The sequence below is a fragment of the Thermobia domestica genome, chromosome 6 (assembly GCF_964235325.1).
Source record: "Thermobia domestica chromosome 6, izTheDome1.hap1.1, whole genome shotgun sequence".
NCBI classification, from domain to species: domain Eukaryota; kingdom Metazoa; phylum Arthropoda; class Insecta; order Zygentoma; family Lepismatidae; genus Thermobia; species Thermobia domestica.
This window is the reverse complement of record NC_137459.1, coordinates 126,843,401-126,862,246: the sequence shown is the minus strand read 5'-3', so window position 1 is coordinate 126,862,246 and position 18,846 is coordinate 126,843,401. Positions and strand designations below refer to the sequence as shown.

The 18,846-nt window shown below is 38.2% G+C and overlaps 1 protein-coding gene across 1 annotated transcript in view; it reads left to right on the top strand.

Annotated features, from left to right (window-relative positions):
* LOC145688190 (transcription factor RFX4-like) overlaps positions 1 to 18,846 on the top strand; it is a 390,217-nt gene that overhangs the window by 265,059 nt on the left and 106,312 nt on the right. The window contains exon 5 of the mRNA XM_081762061.1: positions 9,217 to 9,356. Coding sequence (XP_081618187.1) covers positions 9,217 to 9,356 — 140 coding nt within the window. The remainder of the gene's footprint in view (positions 1 to 9,216; positions 9,357 to 18,846) is intronic.

Below are 18,846 nucleotides of genomic sequence, written 5' to 3'. Positions count from 1 at the left end.
TTATCGCCGTAATAAGGTATGCGTCGTGTAAACAAGTTTATGCATCACAAACTCTTTCACAGAATATCATTACTGAATAGCTTTCCTCAATAAATTTATAATCATAAAAATTGAGGATATATGAGGTTCTGACATAGTGAGAGGCGAGGGGACTCACTGTAAGCAAGCACACCGAATATTGAGAAGCGAGGGTATTCACTATAAATAAGCACCCCGAATAGTTAGAGATTCAGAGACTCACCTTGATCAAGTATCCCGTTGAAATAAGTACAGAAAGGAGTTTCAAATCGTCTGTAACCTTCTCGCAGTAACCCCTGAAAACTATAATTGTTCTTGGCTAACTACAGAGCATTTCAAACTAGAAGGCTTTTACGAGTTGTAATCACTATATTGCCTCCACCATTTTGAATTTTGAATTTTAACGTCAGATTCTGAATTAACTCTCCTAACCCTCCTGGCAACATGTTTTCTTCTACATTAAATGATCGTTTTGTCTATGCTTGAAGACTATCTCTAACTTTCAAAGCGTGGTTTCTACCTTTAAACCCGCACAATTGCCGAAATAGAAAGATACATTTTGATTATTTTTCGATGTCCTACAAGTTTCATTCAAATCGATGAGTGACACTTCCGTAAGTCTCCTTGAAAGACATTAGAGTTAGGATTCAACCCTCCTGTTTCTCATAGTTAGGCCGATTGCACTACTAAAGGTCATCGCATTCACTCTAGGTCTCTCTAATGGTAAATAATCTAGGGGTCTGAATAAAGAACGAATTACACCTGTTATTCATCAGATTATCAGCCATAACTTAGATTGGGCATCAACTTTTATCGATAACTCGAACACACCTACCAACAAGAACTTGCGTATAACTTTCTATTAACAAACTATGCTCATAAATATGCACTGTTCGGGCCCATGTTGCGGGCCACGGCATCGGAAGTGTCACTGTTCATCTCAGCGACCCGAAAACTATGAATTCCACACTGATATTCGTCATTTTGATTTTATATATATATATATATATATATATATATATCGCCCTTCCTTGCAACAATCTTAACGGGGCTGAATTTGGATTTAAATGGCATCAGAATTGTCACTGATGATCTCAGCGGCCTCAAAAACTATAGATTCGACATTAATATTGGTCATTTTCGATCCTTTGTAAATGTCTTTTCCCTCCTTTAAGTTACATCGTCAAAGCGATATGACAAAAATCATCTCACGTTCGAACTTCATATAGGTTGAAAATTTGATCGAGATCGGTTCGGTGGTTCAAGAGTTATTAAGTTTTAATTATTTTTATATATCTGTCTCCTCCCCTAAGGTCTACCGTCAAAGTGATATCACAAAAACCACTCCAGGTCCTAACTTCATCCATATTGAAAATTTGATTAAGATCGATCCTGTGGTTAAAGCGTGATGAAGTCACAAAGACGGTCACTTTTATTTTTATTCTTTTTACATGTATCTCCCCCTCCCCCACCCCTAGGCTGCATCGTAAAAGTGAAATAACGAAAACATCCCAGGCCGGAACCTTATCTATGTTGAAAGTTTGATCAAGATAGGTCTGGTGACTCAGGAGTTATTAAGTTTCATTTATTTTTATAGATTTCTTCCCTCCCCTCCCCTCCCCCTTCCCTTAGTTCTACTTTACAAAAGGAATTTTCTTCTTTACAGAAGGAATACGCTGTTTAAGGAGGGGTTCTTCTCATCCCCTTAATTTTCTTCTACTGCATAAGTCTCTTACTACTTTAGGGAACTCTAGTTGTTCATATTTCTCCTCACTCTTTATCTTTATTTCAGGTAGTAGCCCATCAACATTTAGTGGTAAGCGAGTTCAGATTTGTATTACCATACTCTGCTGCCATATGTTCTAACATTCTAGCAATTTTTGGTTCGATTGTATTATTATCTGCTGAGTTGTGTTTTCGTTAGGAATGGTCGCATTTGCCGCGTTGTGTCGTTTTGTGGTAGCGTGTGCTGTGGATCTGGGTTTCAAGAAAATGCTGAATAAACATTTAGCTACATGCAGTGGAGTACAATGTCACGTGCGTGTAAAGATAAACCTGACTTATTTTGTTATGTGTGTGTTAAACTTAAACTGAAAACTAAAATAGCAGCCTTACACCTTTAGTTAAAAAGGCTTATGAACAGTACTTTGACTACAGGGTTGGAGACCAGGGAAGTCTTAAGCCCCACACATATGTTGCGCTACGTGTTGCAGGAATTTGAGAAACTGGCTACAAGGAAAACGTAGTTCTGTGAAATTTGCTGTTCCTATGATTTGGTGCGAACATATACAGTAGATCATATAACTGACTGTTACTTTTGCTTGAGAGATGTAAAGGACTTCTCCTCTAAATCAAAACATCAAATTCAGTGCCTTAATTTAAAGTAAGCTATTCGACCAGTTTCCCACAGTGAAGATATATCAGTATCTAAAGCTCCAGAACATTACACTACTAATTCAGAAGAAGATACCATAGATGCTAAAAGCAATAGGAAAGACGTAGACTTTCAGCCATTTACATCCCAGTCAACGTCACCTCATTTGATCGCACAAGAAGAACTTAACGATCTTCTTACGAGACTTAAATCTTTCTAAATAAAAGCGGAATTGTTGGACTCCAGGCTTCAAGGTTGAAATATCTTATCTTGCCTCAAGATGTTAATTTTTTTTTTTTTTTTTCAGAAAACGGCAAAGTCATTTTGAGAACTATTTTGTTGAAAGTGAAGGCTCTCTTTACTGCAAAGATGTATAACAGATGGCTTATTTTAATCATTGGGACATGAACATAATCCCATCAAATGGGGCTTGTTTATTTACACCTCGAAACTTAAGTCTGAAGGCAGGCTTCTCCATATTTGAAATATTCACTCATCTATTCCTGTAGCATGTTCGGCTCATACAAAAGAGACATATGAAGTTATGGGTGCGATTTTGGAGTTCATTGAATATAAAAAATTTAAATGTTATGTGTGTGGGAGGGGAAGGGGGGCTTGAACATTATTGGTATTCTCACAGGAATGCAACAAGAAAAGATCAAGTATTGTTTTCTATGTGAGTAGGATAGCCGTGGAAAAACAAACCACCACATCCGTAAATACTGGCCTCACAGACAGGTTTCATTCTTGGCAGCAAGAACACATTTCGTAAACAAATTTTGAATCCTCAAGATGTACTTTTGCCACTATTACATATCAAGCTTGAGTTGATGAAGAGTCTTGTTAAAGCACTAGATAGAGATGATTTGCTTTCTCGCAACTAAAGAAGAAATTCCTAAATGTAAATGAGGAAAACAATTAAAGAAGGAGTATTTATTGGTTCATAGATTAAAACAGTCATGCAAGATAAATACTTCGAAACTAAACTCTCTGGAATTGAGAAATTAGCTTAGCTATCATTTAAATCTGTATGCTCAGATTTTCTTGGAAATGCAAAGGCTGAAAATAATGAAGCTGTTATTAGTGATATTATAAGCAGGTTTCAACTCATGGAATGCAACATGTCATTAAAATTACACTTTTTGGACTCATATCTTGACTTCTCTCAAAAATCCGGCGCAGGAAGTGATGAACGTGGAGAACGGTTTTATCAGGACATTGTCACATTTGAAAAGCGTTACAGTGGAAAATGGACTGAAAGTATGCTTGCTGAGTATTGCTGACCTTTCTTCAGAGAGACTCCAGAAGATGTCTACAAGCGTAAGCGACCAAGGAAAGTATTTTAAAGGGTAAGTCAACAAAATTTAATATTAGTATAATACGCCCTCGTAGCCTACATTACGTAGTAAATGTATGTAAATATGTACATTTCGTATAATATGTTGTGCTCTGCCCAACAAGCACGTGACGTGATGGAACATTTTGGTTTCCACTATTGAATTCAACACCTGTTATTTAATCAAAATCACATAATTTCATTTGAAGGACAGAAAAAAAAGTTTAAATTTGTTGCACAGTGTTATTAGACGGAATTGATATTTTACCTCTGTAAAAATTAGCAACATGTGGTTTGCTGTAGCAGAGGGTGTTTTATGGGCTATCTGCGGTAGTCATACAATATTATAAAAGAAAGTTAATACTACAAGTATAAACTAATTTACATTAATAAGCTTATAGTTTGTTATCTTCTTTAATGTTACAAGTCCCCGTAAATGTTTCGAAAAGTAAATATGTACCAAGATACAGCCATTACCAGTTTTGTACCCAGTACGCCTTGGTTTCTTACGAGATTTGCGACCTGGAAACTTAGTAGAAACCGCTGGATAGTGTCAGCAGCAAGAATCGTATAGCTTATATGTGTTTACCTTTGCTCCGTCTTGACAGTGTACTGATAAGCTGGCAGAATAGCCTAGTTGCCTCTGAGCTTGTCAGTTCCCGTGTTCGGAAAGAAATAGGAAATGGATATAGGAACCATTTTGCGGGATATTTGAGAACTGATTGAAGAATGGGTTATCAGTCTCATACAAGTTTCAAATTATTCTAGTGAGCGATGCGGAGTACAATCTAGTGGAAAAATAAAATACTTAGAAGAAACGTGTCAATTTTAATTTTTACCTGCATTTTTGTTTCAGAGATTATAAAATACTTATTTGTAAGCCAAAAGGGCAGCACCATAACTGTGTTAAGGGAGGAAGAAGAAAAATAAAACACAAATGCAACGTCTACAATGTAAACAGAGAAGGTTTTTAGAAGAGTAAAACTGATCTACGATCTGGTGTGTAGACAATCGTCTATGTGCACTCGCTACGGTTAATTGTAATTAATTTATCATTCAACAGGAACATAATTCCAAATTTTAGAACACTGTGTTATATTGATAGATCCTCTCTTTCTTTCTCCTGAGGGACCAGTGGCTCAGTGCTACAACACTTACCTCTGGTGCGGAGGGTCCCTGGTTCTATCCCCGGCAAAGTAAGATTGCGGTGGACGACGTTGTGTCCGCGCGTTTTCTCAAGGTACTCTCGTTTACTTTTACTTTCTCATTTCACCAGTTATTCCACTATCATTCACTTACCTAAATCATTTGTATTCCTTAGTCTAAAACTCATAATCGTGGCACATTAAACTGAAAGAGTTGCGTCTCTTTCTCTCTCTCTCTCTCTCTCTCTCTCTCTACAAACACAAACACACACACACACACACACACACACACACACACATATATATATATATATATATATATATATATATATATATATATATATATATATACAGGGGCCGATCCAGGATATGATCAAGGGAGGGGCTAAACCATATTTTGCCGTTTTATCCAGTGTAAAGCAGGATTGAAGCCCATTTTATCCAGCGTATAACTGAGCGTCAAGGGGCCTTGGATCCGCCACTGTATATATATATATATATATATATATATATATATATATATATATATATATATATATATATATATATATATATATATATACAGGGATAGACAAAAATCTAAAAACACTTCATACAGGACACGTAAGTTTGGCCCTCCACTGTACAACAAGTGTTGCGGTTGCCGATCGTTTTTTGTTTTCAATGTGCCATGTAGACCTTCCTCTTCCGCCAGCAGTAACCCGTTCACCTGTGAGTGTCGTGGTGTGAAAGTGGTGCGGTAAAATTGGCGACCTGACATACTTCCAAAGAGGCATGATCGTTGGTGCCCGTCTGGTTGGAGCTTCAGTGGCAACAGTGGCAAACATTGCGGGGGTATCGAAAGGCACTGTGTCTAATGTCACGAGGGCATACACAATTCATGGGCAAACGTCGTCTGTAAAGCACAACAGTGGTCGAAAGACAATCCTGTCAGATAGGGACCGGAGGGCATTAAAACGGATTGTAGCAGCTACAAAGAAAACCACTGCAATGAAAATTGCGTCTAAATTCAATTCCGGCGTACAGAGCCCGGTTTCATCGAAACCAGTGCGACGCGAAATTCATAAAATGAAAATTCATGGCAGGGCCACTATCGCCAAACCCCTGGTCATAGCAGTAAATGCGAAGAGGCGTATCTAGTGGTGCAAGGACCACAAGGCGTGGAGTCATGAGCAGTGGAAACACGTAATGTGGTCCGATGAATCGATCTTCACCTTGTTTCCAACAACCGGTCGTGTTTACGTATGGAGAACACCGTCGCAGGCCTATGATACAGACTGTCTGCTCCCAAATGTAAAGCATGGGGCTGGTTCAGTTACAGTATGGGCAGTAATATCGTGGTGGTTTTCTGCAGGCCCCATTATAGCCCTGCATGGAATGATGAATGCTAAGGCGTATGAGGCCATTTTGGTGGACAAGGGTCCATGGCCCAAATATTGTTCCCTGATGGTGATGGCATCTACCAAGATGATTTGGCACCCTGTCACGCTGCAAAAACCGTGAAATCATGGTTTGAGGACTATAACCAGGAGCTATCACACCACCCCTGGGTCCCACAATCACCAGATCTGAACATCATTGAGCCATTGTGGTCTGAGTTAGAAAAGCGTGTTCGGTCTCATTACCCTCCGCCAGCATCCCTTAAGGAATTGGAGCATGTTTTGGAGGAACAATTGTACAAAATCACACACACCACGGTTCAGGAGCTGTATACGTCCATTCCACGTCGGATCGAAGCTGTTTTGGACGCAAAAGGAGACCCCACAACATACTAGGTATGATTTTCACACTTTTGCAAACGTTTTAGATTTTTTGTCTAACCCCTATATATATATATATATATATATATATATATATATATATATATATATATATATATATATATATATATATATATATATATATAAGCATCAATTACCCGTTATTTTTTTTTTAAATAGTGAAATGTTCCGTTAGTCAGTCACTTTTTACTATTACTAAAGCGCTCTTTGATATCGGTCATTTTCGATTATTTTCATATATATCCCACTCCCCTCCCTATGTTGCGGGCCATGGCATCGGAAGTGTCGTTGTTCATCTCTGCAGTGATAAAGTCAAGAATGATAAAATAACAAAAACAGTCACTTTCATTTGTATTTTTTACATATATATCTCCCCCCTACGTTGCACCGTCAAAGTTAAATAATAAAAATTATCCCAGGCCCGAACCTCATCTATGTTTAAAATTGACCGAGATTGGTTGGGTGCTTCAAGAGTTAAGTTTTAGTTATTTTTATATAAGAATCTCCCCATTCCCTCCCCCCCCCTACGTTCTGCCGTCAAAGTCAAAATATTAAAAAAAAAAAAACTTTCCAGTCCCGGACCTAATCTATATTGAAAATTTGACCGGAATCGGTATTGTGGTTCAAGAGGTATTAAGTTTTATATATCTATCCCGTCCCCTCCCTCTCCCCTACGTTCTACCGTCGAAGTATATGATGATTTTACATATATCTCTCGTCCCCTCCGCTACATTGCACCGTAAAAGTGAAATGACGAAAACATCCCAAGCCCGAAACTTATCTATGTTGAAAGTGAGATGGAGTTCGGTCTGGTGGTTCAAGAGTTATCTAAGTTTTATTCATTTTCATATTTCCCCTTCTCCCCTTTCCTCCCCTAAGATCTACCGTCAAGGTGAAATAAAAAAAAAACTTTCCAGGTTTGAATCTCATCTAAGTTGAAAATTTGATTGAGACCGATCAGGTGGTTCAAGAGTTCTTAACTCACGAACATAATCGCCTCCCGGAGTTTCATATTATGTCACGAATCACCTCCCGCAGTTTGTGCACATCCTTCAGGTTCACCCTATACATGTAATTTCATTGAAACCTCTGGGAAACAGGAAGTCTGGGCTGACAACGGTCAGGGATATTGGTGGTAGTATGTTATGGCAAAGCCCATATTACCCTCAGAAAATGGAACACGTTAGTGTGTAGTGAACACACAGTTATAGTGTAAAATAGACGACCTCTCTAATTTCCAAGGCCACGTGGCAGACTTAGAAACTCATTTATATTTTCGTTGGGATCCATGTGCTCATCATACATCACTCAACTGAAAGCTATTTGGTAGGTCTAGAAAGCCCAGTTACAAATGCCTTGGGATTAGTCCGCTGACTACACATCACTTAACTAAAACCATTCTCGTAAATGTAGAAATCCAGTAAAACCGCATCGAGGTTGATGTTGTTGCCATACATCACTCAACTTAAAGCCGTCCGTTATACCTAGAAATGCCAGTAATAATTGTGTTCGAGTCCATGTACGACCACATATCACTTAACTATAAAGGTCTGCTAGGATCAGATATCTAGTAACAATGAGCTGACAACACATCATTATTAAAAGCTGTCTGGTAGGCCTAGATACCTCAATAACAATCGTGTTTGGGTCAATGTGGAGACCACACAAAACTGAACTATGCAATCTGGTTGCCAGGCTCGCCACGCAGACAGAAAATTCGTCGCAATCCCTCCCCTGTCAAGTTAATGATCGTCCTAGCATATTATGTTAGGGATTTCTTTCTGGTGCTATTTGATCCTACATGGCTGAACTCTGAACGCAGTGTACTACTCCCGCACTTTCCTACTATGACATCAATATCAGGCTCTTCGGGAGAAAAGCCCTGAACGTCTACACAATGAAATTATCCTTCACAACAACACGACAGCCCATACGGCGGCGTGCATGCAGAACCCTCTCGCGCGATAGGGATGAGAAGTACTTTGGCATCCAGCATATTCACTAGACTTATCACCTTGCGATTTTGACTTCATACCAAGACTTCCTGAACCAGTTTGTGGAACACGCTTTTGAACACGTGAAGACATTGCCACAATTGTAAATGATGAAATCAGAATATTTGCTCATATTGAGACCAGGGGTGTTCGGCGCCTTCCACATCGTTGGCAGTGTGTTGTGGATTATTTGGAAACCTGCTTCGAAGGTGCCACTCTTATGAGTTTCTAGCCTTTATACATAATTGTAATTGTACTTGTAATGGTTTGTAATGTTGTGATTCAAGGTAAAACACGTATGGAACGAACGATTCGTTGTACTCATTTCTCTCGGGGTATATCCTGATGGGAATGTGTATGTTCATCCAACTCCCTATATGTAACATTTATGTATGTGCTAAACTTCCATTTGAATATTTCACAATTTCTTGCTTCGTTACCATTCTCGCAAAAAAGAAAGAAAAGAAAAAAGTTGCAATGACTTTTACGGTGACCCTTATATTAAAATATTTCTGTGTTGTACACTTCAAGTTTCCTGCACAAAAACAATAATTTAATTCTGTTTCAGATTATTCGGCAGCAGTTCCCTCGATTGACCACTAGAAGACTAGGAACTCGAGGTCAATCTCGTTATCATTATTACGGGATTGCAATCCGAGAATCTTCTCCTTATTATGATGTGAATTACTCGAAGAAGGGAATAAGTAGGTAAGTATACACCATGAAACATTGCTACCTATGTACGAATATTTGTAACTCTTAAGCTCTTGAGTTTTTGGTAAATTCTTACTGGATCTTTTAACTTATTAATGTTAGTTCTATTTGGATGGGTTAAAGTTGCAGGGGTGTAAGTCACATTACTTTTCCAGAACGTAACGCAAAATGTGCTATAATAAATTCGGGAACAATACAGCTGGACTTACTAGAACTTTCACTACCATGTGTTAGCAGTTGAATGATTTGACTTACGTTTTCTGTTAACAGATTAACTTACTCATATTGTATATAGGTCTGGTTTCTGTGTCTGTCTTTCTTCTTGACTAACACCTTGTAAATTTAACCCATCTATTTTCAAAGACAAAGTCAGAAGTGTGCGGCTGATATTAACCATTAATTATAACTCCATTTTTACTATTATTTTATTGCGTGTCATAGTTTAACGTTTCTTAGGAGCACCAAGCCTACATGAGACATGGACATACATATACAGTAGCATGGGAGTAGTATGGGAAGCACAAGTATTCCCAATGGAAATCAAGCAATATCTCCTGCGCTGGAATGGGAGATCGCTAAGCATTTAGCTATAAGAAAATATCAATTTGAGTTGTCATTTATTTTAATATTATTGTTTAGAATACTATGGTATATCATATTAAGAATACTTTAGTTGAAGGTTGTAAAACAAAGAAAATTTATTATTTTTGTCAACTTAGAGGAAAATTTTTGCCTTATGTATTTGTTGCACTGATCATATTGGTTATCTCCCGTTTACTATCTATGTTTCATATTTCGAGACTTCTGAAAATCATAAACATAGTGAGAAAAATGTACATTTTGCAATAAATTATTAAGCATTCTGTATTAACTCTGTTGTATGCATTAATATCTTTACAGTTTGAAAGATGTATTGTCACTTCTGTTGGATTGCAATTATAATTTCAATCCGTTTAATCCTATGCGAAAATCCTGACAATAAAAGGACAATGTCTCATTCTCTGCATTACGCTGATTCGTAACACTAGAAAAACCGCACTAATAGATGTCACTACATGTGCTTACAAAAACCAATAAGTGTCTCTAGCGTGCCGACAATTTGACGATTTAAAACTATTGTGACGATTTAATTGCAATTTAAGCTGTATAGTTTCAATGTAACCATTTTAAAGTAAGTAGTGATGACAGTTAACATTTACGTAACTCGCTGTTTATTATTAGGGCAAGAGCCGTAATATATTTAGATGTGTGCATTACTATTCGTGTAACCGCAAGTTGGTTGCTGAGGAAACTAGGAAAATATGTTAAATGTATTTAATTAGTGATTTTAAACTGAGCATGATTTTAAATTTTAGCGTACAGCGCAGAGGGCCGAGGGCTCGTGGGCAACAAGGGTGTAGTATATTTAAATTTCGAACATCATAAGCTGGAAATGGTGTCAGTATATACATGTGAAACCACTTTTAAACTTATCCATAGAAATATAATGACAATTCAGTTCTGGCTGCTCTAACCATCGTACATGGTAGTAAGATAATACACCAATAAATACAAGAAGGAAATAATTGACCTGGGATGAAGGAATTATTGCCTATTAAACATTGGTCGAAAGCCGCACTGTTTTACCGTAAGAGGCGTTTAAAAAGCGATAAAGGCGCTGATATAGTGCCGAACATTTCACGACAGCGGAAAGATATCACCGTCGCATCAAATGATTACACAGAAAGTTGCACCGAAAAATGCAGTGACGTAGAAATGAAGGAAGAACAGTGGCTTTGTCATGGGGATTCCCACAGAGAGGTGGAGAATTCCTAACGAAAAGTACTTACCAGACACGTACAGCAGAGAATGGGCGATACAAAACATAAGCAGATCCACAAATAGTGTAAGGGGATGCAGATCTTTATAATGATTTATTTTATATTGATTTAAATAATGAAGCATTGATAGATTATCGCCTATCATCTATAATCACTAATAACAGACATTTATTTCAGGAAAATATGAAATATTTTGTTTCGTATGACCAATTTCTATTTATAATAACAATATTTTGTCTGTAGGTAATGCTAATTGCTAATAGCTAAATATCTCCGCTTCGCTACGTTTGGGGGCAAAGTGACTCGGTAGTAGAACGCTTGCTTTTGGTGCATGGGATCCATGGTTCGATTCCCGGCCAAAAAAATTCGTGGTGGTGATCATCGTGCCCGTCAGTTTTCTTGGAGAACTACCGTTTTCTCCCACGTTCTCATTCCGCTAATTATTCCTCCATCATTCACTTACCTTAATCATCTGTCTCCCTTAGCCTAACGGCATAATCCGTATCACGTTAAACTCAAAGAATTAATTTCATTTTTGCTGCGTTCGCTAGGACAGTGTAATATTTAACAAACTTTACAGCCAATCTACATGAAGCGTCCTACCATTAACACTCACTACTAAATGGGAATAATTTTGTAATTATATATATAAAATCCGCAAATATTTATTCCATGTCAAGCAAAATATAATCTATTAACTAATCAATTAAGAAGTTCATATGATTTTAAACCTTTGACTACCAACGGGATACATGTGTCCCATACGAATAATTCAAACATTGTTGGGAATTTTTTTTAGAAAATTCTAAAAAGAAATACATATTGTTCTCCCATCGGATTAGATGTGACCAGGAGACTGTGTTTAGTTTCCAAAGCTGTGTACAGATGTCAGGAATATCCCACATTAAAGGAGTCGTACATAGAAAAGAATGTTAACATTTAAAAAATGGTAGTCAAAGGGTTAAAATCTTGCTTGAAGTGCGTACTACGTTCCAAAAGTCATTTCGAACGGGTCAGACGTTTTTCTGACCCCGAAAACTATGAATTCGACACGAATGTCAGTTATTTTGACTCTCCTTTTTTACCTCTGCCGATGGGGATAAACTTAGTCTTAAACTGCACTGAGAGGTTCACTATTCATTTCAGCGACCCCAAACACTATGGATTGCACACGTTAGTCATTTTGCATTACTTTTACATGCACTCAATCCAACTCCCACCCTTTGGCGTGTCTTACTCCACTAGTATTTTCTACAGATTGAAAGTCAATATGTCTATCAAGTTTGATTTGAATTGCTCCAGATATTCTGAATTTACACTTTAATATACGTTTATACACATACATCCATATATATATATATATATATATATATATATATATATATATATATATATATATATATATATATATAAGTGTGCGAGCAGCGCCTTTGGTGTTGCCCCTGTAGATTTGCATTTCAGTTGATATGTTCGTTCATGCCTAAACTTGGAATTAAATGTCACAGCGATTGTAGCCTAATAGCTTGTCGAGCCTAAACTATGAATTTGACACTAATCTCAGACGTTTAGAGACATCTTAATTTTCACACTTTCTCACCTCTATGCCGATCGTGGCTGAACTTAGACTTTAACGATATTGAGAGTGTAATTACTAATCTCAGTGACATCGAGAACTATGAATGCGACTCTAATATCGGTCGGTTTTGATAATTGTTTTGCATGTAAATCCCTTCCCGTTACCTTATGGGTGCACATAGTGGTTAAACGTAGATTTAACTGGTATAGGGAAGGTCGCCAATCAACCTAGGAACACCAAAAACTATGAATTCAATATTAATATCGGTCATTTTTGATTACTTTTTCTTGTCACCATCCCCCCACGTTACTAATGGGTGCTGAACTTGGAATTAACCGCCATGAGAGTGTCGCTATTCGTTTCAGCGACCTCTAAGTATGGACTTAACGGTAATATCGGTTGTTTTCTGTCATTTTATATGGTACTCTTTCCACTCCTTAGATGTTCTAGGGGTTCTTACCCCTAATGAGGATCTCCTTCTAGGAGTGTTAAGGGGGTCTTGCCCCACTGGGGCTGAGCTTGGAGTCAAGCAACATCAGGACTGGAACCATTTGATTTAACAACACTGGAAACTAATGATTTGTCACTAATATTAGCACATTTTCGAAATTTTTACGTATCGGCATTTTACCCACACCCCCACATTGCAACCGCATTCCGGACCATAAACGTGACCGAGTTGGAAGCTGTTGCTCACAATTAAGTACAGTGAATAAATCGCTGTATTGCTGCTCGGGGACATCACTTTGAACATTTGTGAAAGTCAGGGGGCGTCGACTACACTCCGCAGAAGGTAAGCTGATCATTTAGGTCTTTACTCACCTTTCTCCAATGGCTTCATTGCAACGCCTCAGCTTTCTGCCGCCATGTTTTGTTCCATGCTTTGGCAACATCACATTCGGATTGTCTTTCTTCGTTGCAACCAATAGTTACTTCTTCCGTTTTGTTATAGCATCGTACATTGTCCCTCATCATAGTTCTCCCCATCCACTGCGCTTCTGTCGCAGCCATACGGAAACCACTCTCTTCAAATATTGCGTATGTCATTGGATCCCTATTTAGAGCTTAATTCAACAGCAAATGTACCTCTGCTGTTACAGTATGTACCCTCCCCCTGTCGTGGTCTCTTGCTGACACCATTGTTGTCGCCACTTACACGGTGTGATTCTGCGTATGTACAATTGTACGTCCCGTTCGTTTCAGATCAGTATTTACTCTTCCCTTTGGTTCCGCATGCAGAAACCCTCGCATCATCTGACTTTGACCTCGTAATGCGATCGTGTTGCTGCCACAGAGAAAGAAATATGCCAACGTGTTTCCTCTCGACGTTTCTCCCATTGTGCGCTTGTTTCAATGGAGGCACAACCAACCCCTGTTTCCGTGTCAAATTTTGCAGATGACTCCCGTTGGAGATATTCACGATACGCCACTGGTGTCGCTACTATTTTTATTGCATTCTACACATACGATTTGGTGATGCAATTTTTTGTTTGAAGGCTCTACGTGCAGTATTAGCTGCGATATAGGACTGGTACGTTCTTATTGAATTACCCTATATATATATATATATATATATAGGCGCAAATTGACAATATACGTATAAACTCGAAATAATTACATATATCCAGCCTTTTAGACAATATAGACTCTTAATATCTTCAAATATGATATAAGCTACGTTATATTTATTGGTGCAGGTGTTTAGTTTATGGAAACTTAATCACTATAGATGTAAGTACAGCTTTTACTGGTCTGGTAATATTTAACTCAAACTGCTTTAAGATCGAACTAAAGTTATTTTCACTGTAAAATTTTATAAAATAATATGCCTTTCGGGACGGGAAAATTTTTAACATCTTTATAAATCCCCGCCAAACTTCAACCGCAAACGAAAGAAATACGCATGCTCGTATCGGATTAACGTATATGTACGACTCATGCAACCCACAAAATTGTAGCGAGCCGTCCCCAGCCGACGAAATAAAATGCAACCCCAAAATATATAGTTATTAGTGATTGTAGTTGGTACCCGCACAATCTTGAGGGTACATCCCGAAAGGGATATTGCGTCATATGTATATATAGGGTTTGGCAAAAAATGTTATCAGTGATGAGGAAGAGTTTGAAATTATACACATTTAATATACCCCTGCAACTTGTGAACCAGAAGCGGTAATGCATATATGCATTCCGTTGACCATTGAGTCCATGATCTTTGAACACATGTATTGCTGTATATAGCGTATCAGCATAGAAATTCTTTGTTGAAGGTCATGTATATCTCGCGGTTTTGTTGTTTGCACGTTCTCCTCTACCATCCTCTATGATCATAAATCACACGGGCTACGGTCTGGTGATCTTGGTACCAATGGTAGTAGATCACGCCGGCCAATCCGCCGTCAAATAAATGTTTTGTCCACGTAACTACAAACATATGAGTGGTAGTGTGTAGGCACACTGTCTTGTTGAAAATAACGGCGTGCAAAAATGGCTACTGGAAGATTTTTTCTACGTAACATATCCAAATAGGAGGTGCCAGTTATTGTTGCAGTGTTAAAAAATACGGTAGCATCCCACTCTTTGTAACTTAAAAGCACCAAACCATTCGCTTATGTTTGGGGAGTCTCGTATGTGTTTCCTCAGTTCATGTGGATGTTCAATAGCGCAAATCACACTGTTATGTTCGTTAACACGACCACTGACCACTGCTCCGTCAGGAAAGAGGAAAACAGTACAGATGGATCGATTCTTGTCATTTTCAGCCTGCACTTCTTCCATTTTTACTCGGGTAATTATATTGACGTCTATAAGTGCTCGAAAAATTTGTATATGATATAGTTTTAAGCCCAAATCATGGTGCATGATTCATCAAGAAGATAGTTCAAGTATTCCTGTTTCAAACTTTCACCGAGAAAAATAATATTTTTGGACAATTACGGATTGTTTCTTGCAACTTTACGATATTGTACTCAGTTATGACGCTTCTGGATCGTCCGCTGTTACTTTGTAATTACTGATCACAGAACCAGTTTGTTCAAATTCTCATATACTCGCCGAATGATTAACCTACTTTGGGATCTTTGTTATACCACATTCTAAACTTGCTTTTCATTACTCTAGGTGATTGATACACTTCTTCCACGCCAGTCTTTAAATTCCTGCATAGCTCTGGAACGCTTGGAGCAATTTCAATCAATATTGATACACATATGACATACAACATGGAAAAAATGTGTGAGATTAAGACATCTCTAACACCCCCTTGGAGATGGAAAAGGAATGTCATATATAAATAATCGAAAACAACCGATATCAGTGACAAGTACATTTTTTCGGAGTATATGGGATAAATAGTGACACTTCAAATTCATTTAAATGCAAGTTTAACCCCTAAAAGCATGAAGGGTGAAAATAAAATATCCAAAATGACGAAGCTTAGTATCTAGTCTATAGTTTTTGAGCTCGGGTAAATCGGTTTATCCGTTTGAAATGACTCTTGGAACATAAGTGTTAGCTACCTCAAGCTGGGTGTTTTTCGTGTCAATTTGATTAAAGAGCGTATTCTATGGGGCTAGGGTGTTTCAAAATATAGGACAAAAGTATAGTATCTTATGGATTTTTCTTATTATATTTTCATCGAAATGCTCATCCTAAGGAGGAAAGAGACTCAAATATTTTCCATAAACTTATTCCCCGTGTGCGAAGAATGGGCATTTCAGATCGCATGTATAATCTCTAAAATGGACATAGAATTAAGAACGAATGTTGATCAATTATTGGCAAATCTGCATACTTTATAATTGCGACAATGTATGAACAGAACCTCAATACGCACACAAATAGGGATTTACGGGACAGGGCACCACAATTACCCGGAGACAAAAGAAACAATCGTTCATGATACTAAGCCGTGAGATAAAATAACCCACACACACCGGAGGAGGAATTTTGTTTCTGAGTCTCCCAGTCTCCACGGCATCACCAATTTTCATAATGCCTATGCATGACGAAAGACAGCTCTCATGTTCAAGCCCACTACATATATCAATTTTGTATTAATGTGTGGACAGGTATGTTAGGTGACACTTTGCTTTGGCCTAAGTGTTACCGCAACCCTGATGTGTCCGAGTTATCTATACTTTCTGCAGGTGATTTTACTAGATTTTCTACAGGAATCGCTGCTAGATGGACGACGATGCATATAGTTAATGGATAATGGGGCTCCTGTGTACTTTAGCAGACTAGTTTGATGACATTTGGAACGGATGTGCTCTGGCAAATGGATAGAAAAATGAAATGAAATCTTTAATTTTTACGTCCCACGGTTATGCCGGTTAGGCTAAAGGAGACGGTGATGATGAGAGATGAGTGAAATGGTGGAGTGAAGAAAGTGGAAGGAAACGGGAGAACCCCGAGAAAACCCACGAGCACGGTGTTTGTCCACCACAAAGTCCACATGGCGCGAGCTGGGATCGAACCAGGGACCCCAAGCACCGGAGGGCAAATGAATAGATTGGGGTGATCCTAACCAATGGCCTGCACAATCATCGAACTTGGTTCTCACTTGATTATTATGTGTAATCTCGAGACGTTTATATACACCTAAACTGTGCAAGATCAGGAGCACCTACGCTAACATGAGTTCGATGCGTGTGCAACTATTCGGGTACAGGCTAGAAACTTTGAATGCGGACGTCAGTCACTGATGCGACGTATCGCCACATGCATAACGTCAAATGAATGACACTTCGAACATTTCCTGTAATACTTGTAGGTCAGTGTGCTCCTTTTTATTATTCACTCAATCACTACATTTTATGTTGGGCTCCTTTGTACGCCTCCCCAACCATATCTTCCTCTTGGAAAACAGCCCATGTCTGCCCCATCTATAAATCCGAACCGAAAGATCACGTGTCATCCTACAGGTCTATCTCGCTACTCTCAAGCATATCCATCATATGCGAGAAAATTATCGGACTTTTCAAATACACCTCTCTCTATATTAACACAGTCCAACATGGTTTCGTGTCAAATAGCTTTCGTCTCACTAATCTCAGTTACCTGTTTAATCACGCTGTAAGTAGTGTTTCTAACAATGGGCAACTTGACACCATCTATTTCGATTTATCTAATGCCTTCGAGTCCATTAACCATTCTTATCAAATTTACAAAATCTCCAATAGATTCGGTGTTCATGGGCCACTCTTATCTTTGTTGAATAGCTACTTACAAGGTCGCACCCAGAGAGTTGTCTTGGTGGGATCGATTTCTAACCCTCTACCTGTAACTTCCGGAGTAGCACAGGGAAGTGTACTTTGACCACTCCTATTCATATTGTACATGATGAACTGACTAATTGTTTCAACTCAAATTCCAGCAGAATCCTATTATTTGCAGATGACTGCAAAATCTTCAGAGAAGTGAACAGTATATTCTGAGCTATTTCAAAATGACAGATAATTCTTCCTCCTGGTGTAACACATGGCTCCTAAAAGTTAATTCCGATAAGAGAAAATTCACGACAATCTCCCCGAAGAAAACTATTGTACACACTTCATACAACATAAATGGTTTGACCATTACGAGAGTCAATAGTCGTAAGGATCTCGGAGTTACTTTTGACACAAAATTAACTTTCACAGAACATATAAATATTATCAACTAAGCACTCGATGCGTCTTCTAGAACTGTGCAGATTAACAGAAATACGGGACATCTTTTCCTTAACAGCTGTCTACAAGACAATAATTTCTCCTAAATTGAAATATTGTTCACCTATCTGGACAATGGATAATGACAATCTATTGTCATTATTATTATTATTATTATTATTATTATTATTATTATTATTATTATTATTATTATTATTATTATTATTGTATTATATTTCATCTCTTAGATTTGTTAGATATTCCAGTGTAAACTGGCGTTCAGCTGTATCGTGGAATTGTGTTCGTTAATAAAGTAATAAACAAACAGTATTTCAGTGCATTCTTTACGGCGCGCCATATCCATAGTGATGTCAACCGGCACGGCTCGAGCTCTGAGCCACCGGCTCTGCTCGAGCTCCGGCTTGGCTCAGCTCGAT